Here is a 12,437-nt window from a genome sequence, read left to right as displayed (position 1 = left end):
TTTCAAAACAAGTTGCTGACATATGATGTACATGTAAGCAAAAATATTTTTTATGAATGGATTCTTACAAGTGTATATATTTTTTTAATTATACAATTGAAAATAAAGAATCGATTTATAATTGGAATAAATAGGTATTGTGATTAAGATGTAAATTAATTTTTGAGCACCCCTACAACATTTTGCAAAGTTAGCAACACTGATCCCTCCTGCTATGTCTTCTTATTCTCTGGCAGACCAGAGGTGTTATGAAGCTGCATTACAGTGCCAACTGTTGTATGAAGCTGTAACAACAAGCTACATCCACAGACAGTCCCATTATAATTTGTTTATGAGCGAGGGCGATAGATAAACAAAGCAATTCAATTAGCCACAAAGTCAAGAGAGTAAAGGCACATGACTTGCTCAAGCCCAAATAAATGACGCACAGAGTGAGTGCTGACCAAAAGGGGATAGAAGGACCGTCTGGTTTGCTAAAACTAGCTGTGTCCCTAGGGCAGTTCCACTCAAATAGTGAGGCCAGGGGGCTGCGTGTGACCCTGGGGAACATGCTTTTTCGGTATCATGCTTCAAACCTCACTTTAGAAAGCTGTGGACTAGAAAACCTGCTCATTGTAGCCATTTATCCTGGCTTCCTTATTTTGATAAAAAAGAAAATCAGGACAAATTGTTTTTTTCTTTTTTGTTTTGTACGTTAAACTGTTTTATATATTGTGCTCCTGAGTCAATGTTGTTAATCAATTTAAACGTATTGATATTCATTTAGTTGATTTAATTGTATTTTTCCGTATCAAATGTTTCAATTCAGTCTAAAAAATGTTATAGTTTAAACATTTTAAAAATTATTTAAATTTTAAATAAGGATTTTTTTTTCTAACTTTAGGCAAATTGATGCACTTTAAATATTTTCTGTTACAGACTAAAAACAATGTTAAAAGTTATTATTTGTAGTAAGTTTATCTGTGTTTATTTTATTTTTTGTTTTCTTTAATATTTTTAAGGATACAATGTTATGTAACGGTGTGCTTTTAACAATTCTAATTTATAATCGCGTTTTCTTCTTCCTGGGGAGGGGGTAGTAACAGAAAATAATTGAGAAGCACTGCCTTTGGGTGAAATAGGGACTGCACCCTGGCCTGGTTTCCGTTCAATGGCAGGGCGACAAATTAGGTATTGTGAGAATTGATCCCCCGTCAGCATAGGGAAACGACTTATTTCAACCATTCTACACTGTTATGGTCTCCTGTTCCCTATTGGACAACGCTACAGATCTCAGTGTGAACGTTAAGTATACCAGGACCAAAACATACTCTGTGTTATTTTCTGCTTTAGTCTGGACCATAGGACCAAATTACAAAACTACAAAAGCCGTTTGTAACGATTATTCTCCCCTCCTGTTCTCCACTTCAAGCAATCATGGCGTTTCTGTTTGACCTGAAAGACCTGGTGGACCTGATGTCCATAGGGACACTGCTGGCCTATACGTTAGTAGCTGCCTGTGTCCTAGTGCTAAGGTCAGTGCAAGAACTTTACATCCCTATGCAAGAATCAGCTTTATGTCAATGTCTTCAATGACACTTGTCACATGGACCATTTTAATAGACATTACATCAGCATGGTCACCACACACGCTCTGCGATGTCTGCTCTCATTGAAACGAAGCCCTGCATTCATTTTGAATGTAATTTCACACTTCATCATCTTCAATACTGCAGCGCAGATTATGACTGACATGGTGATTGGCAGTACTCGTAAGCTAGCGTATTTCACAGCGAGGTCCTGCAACAGTTTTCAGGTCTGCTTCGTGTGCATGTTTGATTGTCAGGTATCAGCCTGAGCTGCCCGGTGGAGCGTATCAGATGGCCAATACCCAGGAGGAGATGGAGCCAAGCAATGGCAGTATGGGCATCCTACCCGGTGTGGAGGAGAGGTTCAGCTTGAACACCTTGCTCTTCCCAGACAGCCTGGAGCCCACCTCCCTTTCAGGCTCCTCGGTCAACATCTGCGCCTCTGTACTGGGTATGTGACCACGTCTGACTTAGAATCACGCAAAATGGACTCATGCCACCCCGTCTGTTCAGAGACGTCTGGGATGTCATCGCCCCCCACGTCCAGGAAATAATTAACAGCAGTCTTGCTTCAGGGACTGTCACAAATTTTTTTGAGTAAACTTTTGTGGAACCTCTGCTAAAGAAGCCAAACTTAGATCCTTCTATTTAATGACATTGTACACCCATTTCGTAGCTTCCTTTTATTCCAAGGATTTTAGAGAAAGCTTTGCTTTTACAATTAGTCTTATCTTGATTTGCACGCTTTTTTTCAGTCTGGTTTTAAAACCTTTCATCTGCACTTTTAAGGATTTTCAACAGCCTTTTAATATCCACTGATTCTGGTGATTCTACCATTTTAATTATTTTAGATCTAACTGCTGCATTCGACAAAGTGGATCACACTACTCTCACTAGTCGCTAAGAACAATGTCTGGGTTTAAGAGGCACACCTTTGAAATGGTTCAAGTCATATCTGACAAACAGAACTTTTAAGATCCAAATTCGGCTTCAGCCTCTGCTCCTTTGTCCTGTGATGTCCCCCAGGGCTCAAACCTGGGACCAATTCTGTTTTCAGTGTAGATCCTGCCGAAAAAATGTATATACAGTCTTGGTCAAAAGTTTACATACACTTGTAAAGAACATAATGTCATGGCTGTCTTGAGTTTCCAATCATTTCTACAACTCTTATTTTTTGTGATAGAGTGATTGGAGCACATACTTGTTGGTCACAAAAAACATTCATGAAGTTTGGTTCTTTTATGAATTTATTATGGGTCTACTGAAAATGTGACCAAATATGCTGGGTCAAAAGTATACATACAGCAATGTTAATATTTGGTTACATGTTTACATGTTCTCAATAAGGTTGTAAGTCAGGACTTTGGAAAGGCCATTCTAAAACCTTAATTCTAGCCTGATTTAGCCATTCCTTTACCACTTTTGACGTGTGTTTGGGGTCATTGTCATGTTGAAACACCCAACTGCGCACAAGACCCAACCTCCAGGTTGATGATTTTAGGTTGTCCTGAATAACTTGGAGGTAATTCTCCTTTTTGATTGTCTCATTTACTCTCTGTAAAGCACCAGTTTCATTGGCAGCAAAACAGGCCCAGAGCATAATACTACCACCACCATGCTTGATGGTAGGGATGGTGTTCCTGGGATTAAAGGCCTCACTTTTTCTCCTCCAAACATATTGCTGGTTCCTTTGACTTTCCCATTGTCGCGTAACCGAGTCTAATGACTGCATCACATGAGCCCTATTTAAATGGACTCGGAGAAGTCAACAGGTGTCGTCAATCATAATCACTCACATGAAGTTAAGAGTCCATACCATGAAGCTAATTTGATTTGATTGTAACTTTCTACATCCCCAAGATTGTAACTTTCTACATCCCCCAAATGTATAATGTATGTTGCTGTATATATACTTTTGACCCAGCAGATTTGGTCACATTTTCAGTAGACCCATAATAAATTCATAAAAGAACCAAACTTCATGAATGTTTTTTGTGACAAACAAGTATGTGCTCCAATCACTCTATCACAAAAAAATAAGAGTTGTTGAAATTATTGGAAACTCAAGACAGCCATGACATTGTTATGTAGTGTATGTAAGTGTATGTAAACTTTTGACCACGACTGTATATCGTATCATCTTTATGCTGATTATAAATAAATCTACGTTCCTCTCAAAAAGAAAAGTGACAAAGTTTAAAATCACTTTTAAATTGTCTTGAGGACATAAAATCATGGTTGGCGGTAAACTTTCTAAACTTAAATGAGAACAAGACGGAAATCATTTTATTTGACTCAGAAGTAAACCAGAATGCCCACTCAAGTGACCTGGACCCCCTGACGCCTTATTTTAAACCCACAGTTACAAATCTTGGTACTAAATTCAACAATGATTTTAAATTAGAACAGCAGATTAACTCTGTTGTACGCTCCAGTTTTTATCATTTTGGACTTTTTACAAAAATTAAATCAGTTTTTATCTTTTAACGAGCAGGCAATCCATGCTTTTATTCCATCACGTTTGGACTACTGCAACTCCCTCTATGCTGGTATGAACCAGGCCTCAATCGCAATTGCAGCTAGTCCAAAATGCTGCTGCTCGCCTTTTAACTGGCACTAAAAAACATGAGCACATTACCCCCATTTTAGCATCCCTTCACTGGCTCCCATGTCATTTTAGAATTTATTTTAAAATGTTTGGCACTCAGCATCAAGGGTTGGAATTGGGGTTTAAATTACCAAAATGATTCCCGAGCTCGGCCACCGCTGCTGCTCACTGCTCCCCTCACCTCCCAGGGGGTGAACTTGGGGATGGGTCAAATTCAGAGGATAATTTCACCACATCTAGTGTGTGTATGACTATCGTTGGGACTTGAACCTCTTTAACTTTAAAATGTTATTGTTTGTTTTTTAATCTCTTAATGGATTAGCGCCACCACATATGTCAGATGTTTTAGGTCAGTTGATCAGTTTCTTCTTGTCGTCCTAAAAAGCCATTTCAAATCCAGATCGTGCACTTTCATCTGTGGCTCCAAAACTTTGGAACAATATCCCTTTTGCTATTTGGACGGCTCCCTCTTCAATGAGTTTTCAATCACGTCTTAAAACATATTTTTACTCCTTGACTTTTAAACCAGCATGAGAGTTGTGAGATTTTAGTCTATTTTCTTTTATGTATTTATTCTCTTTACAGTTAAATGTTTTATACAATTGATTCTCCTTAGTTGTATTCTGCTTCTAAATGTATGTTTTAACTACTGTGCAGCACTTTGTGAAACTTTTTTATTTATTTATTTTTTAAATGTGCTATATAAATAAAGTTGATTACTTTGGAAAATGGAAAATATTTAGAATTGTGTTGTTCTTGGTACATTCAGGCCTGCTCATATTGGTGTTCAGCGCACTGGCAGTCCAGGGAGGCAGCGCTCTGTGGAACCTTGTAGTCCTCAGCCTCATCTTCATTATCTGCCTCGTCCTTGTTTTTGTCATCTGGAGGCAGCCCGAGAGCAAAACAAAGCTCTCGTTCAAGGTTTGAATCCTGGCTTGACCCGTCACACAAAACCACTGAAAGGACTTCCACTTAATTTCTTCCTGTTCTTCTCCTTTTGTAGGTTCCACTGCTGCCCTTCCTTCCGGTGATCAGCATGTTCATCAACGTCTACCTGATGATGCAGCTGGACCAAGGCACTTGGATACGCTTTGCCATGTGGATGCTTTTAGGTAAACGGCTGACTTGCAGATGCAAACGTTAGCGTTAACAAGTAAGGACAGGTACCGTATTTTTCGGAGTATAAGTCGCTCCGGACTATAAGTCGCACCGGCCGAAAATGCATAATAAAGAAGGAAAAAAACATATATACGTCGCACTGGAGTATAGTCGCATTTTTGGGGGAAATTTATTTGATAAAACCCAACACCGAGAATAGACATTTGAAAGGCAATTTAAAATAAATAAAGAATAGTGAACAACAGGCTGAATAAGTGTACGTTATATGACGCATAAATAACCAACTGAGAACGTGCCTGGTATGTTAACGTAACATATTATGGTAAGAGTCATTCAAATAACTATAACATATAGAACATGCTATACGTTTACCAAACAATCTGTCACTCCTAATCGCTAAATCCCATGAAATCTTATACGTCTAGTCTCTTACGTGAATGAGCTAAATAATATTATTTGATATTTTACGGTAATGTGTTAATAATTTCACACACAAGTCGCTCCTGAGTATAAGTCGCACCCCCGGCCAAACTATGAAAAAAACTGCGACTTATAGTCCGAAAAATACGGTATATAAGTAGTTGATGTTAGAGTAGGGTGTTGCCTAAACGGGCTGCAGCAGAAATTGTTAGCGGGGGGGATTGGTACAGTGGAACCGAGATTTACAAACTGCTCTATTTGCAAACTTTTCCATTTACAAACTTCTGGATTGGCCCAAGTATGCCTCTGTGTGCGGACCATGTCTTTGTGTACAAACATTTCATTCAGTCATTCGCTATGGCACGGCCGCTCTACCAACCTAGCCACGCCACCCCCAATGTGCGTGCCTTTTGCCCTTTGGACTACTTTTGTCCATTTTGCTAATTTGAGACTAGCGTGGACAAAAGGAGGAATCTCTGTGGATTACAAAAAAAGACTATTTGCAAGGAGCACTGTACATTAACGGCGTTCGCAAGTATGATTGACGACAATCAACGAAACAGCCTCTGTGACCGTGCCACGACAAGTTTTAATGGTGAAAACTGACTTTTCTGGGAAAACATGCCAGAGCAGATTTCTTGCACAGGGAGTACAGGATAGGACAGACACCGCTTTAGGCAACAAAAGGGCCCCCGTCTTGCTCTCTTCCTGTGTCTGTCTGCTTCTTTCATTCAGCTCCTTGTTGATGAGGGTAGATTTTACTTTACTAAATGTTTTTTATTGTAGCAGTATGGTTGTTAATGTTCAGGATTCTGATCGTTTGGTAGGTCACCATAGTAGCTTCTGTGTGCGCGCGCAGCTCATACAGCACAGTTATGCTGTTTTTTTTTTTACAAACTTAAGTGCACATTTTGAAAGTCTTTGCAGTTTGCAATATTCTTGCACACAACGTACAGTTACTAATCGATAATGTAGTGAACGCACTCATAAACAACTTAACATAGTGCACAAATAACTCCTCTTTAGTTTAAACAGTTGTCTAAGCAAACAAGTTTGTTTACCTTTTTCAGATGACAATGCTGATCTCTTTTTTTTGGTACAATGCGACCTGAGCTTGTGATTACTTACAGATGTCCAACGTTCTCCAGGAAGCAAAATAAATTCACATTCAGTCTGTAGTTGCAAGTTGATGCTTTTGTTTGTGTAGTACAGGTAGTTTATCATTGCTGTTATTGTGCTTCTCCAAGGTATTGTACGACAGATCAGCTGTGGTGATGTTAATGACATCTTCTTACAGGACTTGGACTTCACGGGTGTTAGATGTCCTACATGGGGTGGCTGTCCATTTAGCGAAGGCATATGTTTAACTTAACTGTGCTACTTTTGTTGACAACATTGAATCAGTAAACTTTGCCAGCGTAGCGTTCTCCTCTGCTTCTTGTGGATGTAACTAGCATTCCAGCTATCGGCATGAGTAAAGCAGCAGCTGTCACTGCTCGCTAAGGACGGTGACTGCTGCTTGCTTTCACCTCAGAGTCTCCAAGACATAAAAAAGTCTCCAATATCACTGGAAACAATCATTAGATTTGTTGCTAGTAGCTGTTTACAAAAGGAGTCGCCAAGAGGATTGACAACACAGTCAGCACCATCCTCGAGTACATGTTTCGCTTTAAGATGGTATTCCCAACTTGGTGTGCGCCGATGATAAAAACGTTTGTCGCTGCAAAACCAAGAAGTGTTACCCTAAGTTATTTTTTGAAGCTAAATTGGCCACCTCTCATCGCGATCACAGACTGTCACAAATGTGCGCGTCTTAAAGGTTAAGCCTCAACCAGGAAGTGATTAATCTTCATTCTTTTTTGATAACGCTATAATATTTTTTTATTAATCACGTGCGTTGACGGCCCTAAATTATTATTAACCTATGGGAGTGGCTCCACACTGTATGGAGACACATAATTAGCTGCTAGCTTGTCAGCCGGGGGACTACAAATAAATACAGTGTCAGCCAGAGGGGATCGGTGTTTGTGATCGGCATAATTAATTTAACTTAATTTGGCAATGGCGATCACATACTTTTTTGTGAAAACGTGTCAATACTAGCATATTTATTATTGGTTTGTGTGCATTGACGATGATGCCAATCTGTCTCTTACATTCCTCAGGTTTTGTGATCTACTTCAGCTACGGCATCCACCACAGCGTAGAAGCGACGACGGCCCGCTCGTCCCCCGACATGGAGATGGACAGCTACAAGCACGACCACGATTCCATCACACCGGAGAAGGAGGCCTTCCTTCACAACGGCATCGAGGTCAGGGAGGACGACGACAGAGACTTGTAGGGACGCGACAACCCCGTGTATCTTCCAGCTCCCTCGCTGCCGTGACTCCGTCAAGAGCGGACATTACCAGCGGTCACGCTCAAACACAGGACTATTGAAGCTCCACGCTGCCGTGCCGAGTGATTTGCATGAGGGTGCAGCTGTCTCAGTATGTATCTCGCTGCTGACCATATTTTTGAAACAACCTTGTATTGACATATTTCTACACATGCAATAACTCACCCGCCCGTTGAAGTTTATACGCTCAACAGCGCGACATTCTCCTACTCTTATGTAAGCCGTGCCGAAATGTTCTGGGACTCCTGGCAGGACACTCCAACACAAATAGTTTGTCTATGATGTTATTGCTGTCCTTCGCTTGGCAGAACAAACAGGGCCACAGTGCTGCACCTGTTGGGGCAGCACTGACTATACAACCCTTTCACACCTTCTCTGAAATGAACATTTCAGATTTAACATCCAGTGGCACAAAGCCTGCAGAGGTGCCTAATTATCCGTTAACAAGATGGCGTGTTGTAATACGAAAGCGCACATTTTCCCACTTTGAGGGAGGGAAAATGAAGATTGTTTGGATATAAATGATGAGTATTAGGCATTGCGTGATCACTTCCACAGTGCTGGCTACTGTGTCTTTCAGCATCCATTGCTTATAAAAAAATTCATTTGTATATTTGCTTTTCTCCCTTTATAACTTTTATTATATCCTTCCTGTTTTTAAGGCTTCTCGGATTTTAAGGGAATTGGATCAACCACCTGTGATGTTTGTATGAGTTCATTATAAGCCAGAACTATTTATAAGTTCAGGTCTTATTTTTAAGACCAGGTATTTACTGTGTGGGTTTTTGGGCAGTCGCTTTACAACAAAAGTAGTGCGACCATATACAGAAGAATTACAAATATGTATATACAACTTTGTTTATATTCTGTTAAGTAAATTATTTGTAAATGTCTGTTTTTTTAATGCTTTGTGAATAATTTGTCCGTGGGTGATTCAGTCCTGGTAATGTGTTGCACAGTTACTAATGTGTCACATACAGTGGGTCTGGGTTAGTTTTTGCCTCATCCCTCACTTACAGCGTGAGTGAAGAATGCATAAAGAACGCACTACCGACCTGATAAGTGGGAAAGAGAAAGAGATGATGCAGTACTATCTGCTCACAGATGCGACCTGCTGGTTGTTTGAGGCTGAGCACATTCCAGTTAGTCCTGGATCAGGGGTGTCAAACTCATTTCAGCTCAGGGGCCACATGGAGGAAAATCTATTCGCAGGTTGGCCGGACTGGTAAAATCACGGCACGATAATTTAAAAATAAAGACAACTTCAGATTGTTTTTATTGTTTAAAAATCGACCAAGCACATTCTGAAAATGTACAAATCATAATATTTTTAGTTGTTTTTTTTAATAATTATATGTTGCGGCTAGTATTACATCTTCATTTGTCCTTATTTATACTTTCTGAATAAATGATGTGATCATGTCCATCAGTCAAATAGGTGGAATTGAGTCTTGCACAGTTTTAAAATGCTACCATTGGTGCTAATTTTGAATGTATCAGATGAAATGAATAATAATATAAAAATCTAATTCTAGGATATTATTATGTAATTTACTCATTTTCCTCAACTGATGTACTAACATAATGTGGTTTATTTTGTACATATGTAGCATTGTCTACAACATTTTTATACTTAGCAAACTCATATCGCGGGCCGGATAAAACCTGTTCGGCCGTACATTTGACACCCCTGATAGTGCCACTCCTTAATGGTTCAGTCACATGCAGGATTGTCAGATGAATGATGCAAAAATACAACCCTACCTACTGTATACAATATGTATACAATGTGTGTCAGAAAAGATCCAGGATTTGACTTGTGAGGGTGCAAGATCCTGCAGTGTTTGCTTTGTTCACTGCGTGAGAAGAGGCGAGAGTTGTGGCAGGACAACTTGTGGCTGCTAACAACGCCGTGAGCATTTGACAGTTCCTGGCCGAGGATAACATCCTCGTGCTGGAGCAACCTTGATCTGGCTCCTTTGGGATTTTTTTAAACCTTTTTTCCAAGCTTAAAAAAGGTAATCAAAGGAACCCGTTTTGAAAATGTGGACAACATCAAGATGGCCGAGACGAGAGGCTGCGGTTGATCATTCCGGGAGTGCATGAAGGCATTTTCGCTGGGAAAATGTGTGAGCGAACAGTCCTGGAACTTTTCTGACACACCTTGTATGTACAGCATTGTTAAACGTGACTGAGTTCACTCGCTAAAATGGCAGTTGTAAAATGAAATATTGTACAGCCGGGACATCAAAAAAACATGTAACATTGTACAGTAGTAATAAACTCCATGAACTGTGCTTGCATCTCTTCATACCTGTTTTGTTCTTTAAGACAAAAATGTCCTGTTTTTACATCTGTAGGAATGAAAAATATGATTGTTTTAATGGCATCCATTCCAATTTACACATAAAAGCTTCATACAAATTATGTTGGCTGCAATCAAGCTAATTGATTACCATCCTTTCTCAATTGGAAAATATTGTGGGGAAAATTGATAATCCATAGCACTGGGACAGGTGTCAAACTTGTTTTTATTGAGAGTTATGGCTGCGCTCAGAGAGCCGCTTGTAACAATTAATATAAATGAATATTAATATGTAATCACCTTATGATACATAAATGCATTTGATTATTATTTGTTGTTTTAGTTACAAACTGATGGATAACTTAATTGCTTTGAAATCATAAGTTATGGTGACATGCAAATATTTAAGTATTAATCTTTGAAGGGCGTGTTTGCAACATTCACGAAGATGTCTAGAGGGTGCAGTTATAACACACAGGTGTTCTGTTACACCACCAATCACTAAGCTAGCCAATAGTGTTCTTGTTATAGTTTTTGCTTTAATTTTTTTTTTAACTGTGAGCAAGTTGCTAAGAGCCCCTTCAATTTTACAAAAGTATTGTTGTAATACAGTATATAATAATGTATTATTGGTTACATTATCAGATTAAAGTATAACAAATATGCTATACCATTCAGTAGATTTTTATTAGTACATTTTGCCAGTGTACTAGGACCACACTAAAAATGTAGAAAAAAATAGGTAATTGTAACTGGTAAGTGTAAAAATTTCCACACAAAAAGTCACTATTTCTCTCGAGTAGGGCTGTGAATCTCTGGGCACCATTCGATTCAATTTGATTAACGGGGGTAACGATTCGATTCAGAATCGATTTTCGATCCAAAATCAATCCTTTTTTTTGATAACATTGGGTGCCAGTTCTATGATTAACTACATTCCTCCATAAAATAGATAAACAGCTGTGAAAAATGTCTATATTACTTATAAGAAAACTGGTTTTGTTTAGTGAAATTCTACCCACACATTTAATAAAGTCAAATACAAATAAGGCAACAAGAAAAGTATCCCGGACTTCTCTTTTTTAAAGTAATTCTGTACAGCAGATATGAGCATCTACATCTACAATATGATTTGCCTGAGTGGCTGGACAGTACAGATTTAATATATATATATATATATATATATATATATATATATATATATATATATATATATATATATATATATATATATATATATATATATATATATATATATATATATATATATATATATATATATATATATATATACACACACACACACACACGTATTCATATATATGTATGCATATAAATGTAAACACATATGTATACATATATTAATTTTTTATACATATGCTGTATGTATATATATGTATGTATATATATTTTTTAAATGGATTTTTGTATTTTTTTCAAATCAATTAAGAATCGCAATTCATTAAAAAAATCGATTTTTTTTCCCGACACCCCTGCTGTCTAAATCAGGGGTAGGGAACCTATGGCTCTTGAGCCAGATGTGGCTCTTTTGATGACTGCATCTGGCTCTCAGATAAATCTTAGCTGACATTGCCTAACATGATAAGTAATGAATAATTCCGCTGGCAATCACAGTGTTAAAAATAAAGTTCAAAATATAAAACATTCTCATGCATTTAAAACCATCCAACCGTTTTCTGAAAAATGAGGCCACTTTAACACCTTCAATGTTAAAAAGTATATGCTAAGCTATTTGAAAATAAACATTGTTAGCTTAGCTTCTGTGTTATAGGTCAGTGGTCCCCAACCGTTTTGTAGCTGCGGACCGGTCAACGCTTGAAAATTTGTCCCACGGGCCGGGAGGGTGTATTTTTTTTGTCATAAAAAAATACAATCATGTGTGCTTATGGACTGTATCCCTGCAGATTGCATATTGATCTATATTGATATATAATATAGGATCCACAAATATTAATAACAGAAAGAAACAACCCTTTTGTGCGAATGAGTGTAAAT

General features: G+C 38.4%; 1 protein-coding gene across 3 annotated transcripts in view; it reads left to right on the top strand.

Moving 5' to 3' along the window:
- Window positions 1-10,407, top strand: part of slc7a1a (solute carrier family 7 member 1a) — a 45,692-nt gene extending 35,285 nt beyond the window's left edge. For all 3 annotated transcript variants that reach the window (XM_062048678.1, XM_062048680.1, XM_062048679.1), the window contains 5 exons: window positions 1,412-1,514; window positions 1,826-2,019; window positions 4,946-5,097; window positions 5,180-5,288; window positions 7,881-10,407. In XM_062048678.1, the coding sequence (XP_061904662.1) occupies window positions 1,412-1,514; window positions 1,826-2,019; window positions 4,946-5,097; window positions 5,180-5,288; window positions 7,881-8,059 (737 nt within the window). In that variant the 3' untranslated portion in view covers window positions 8,060-10,407. The remainder of the gene's footprint in view (window positions 1-1,411; window positions 1,515-1,825; window positions 2,020-4,945; window positions 5,098-5,179; window positions 5,289-7,880) is intronic.
- The last annotated feature ends 2,030 nt before the right edge of the window (window positions 10,408-12,437 follow it).

Source organism: Entelurus aequoreus, linkage group LG05 (genome assembly GCF_033978785.1).
Source record: "Entelurus aequoreus isolate RoL-2023_Sb linkage group LG05, RoL_Eaeq_v1.1, whole genome shotgun sequence".
NCBI lineage: Eukaryota > Metazoa > Chordata > Actinopteri > Syngnathiformes > Syngnathidae > Entelurus > Entelurus aequoreus.
The sequence above is the reverse complement of the archived record's forward strand: the minus strand, read 5'-3'. Positions and strand labels throughout refer to the sequence as shown.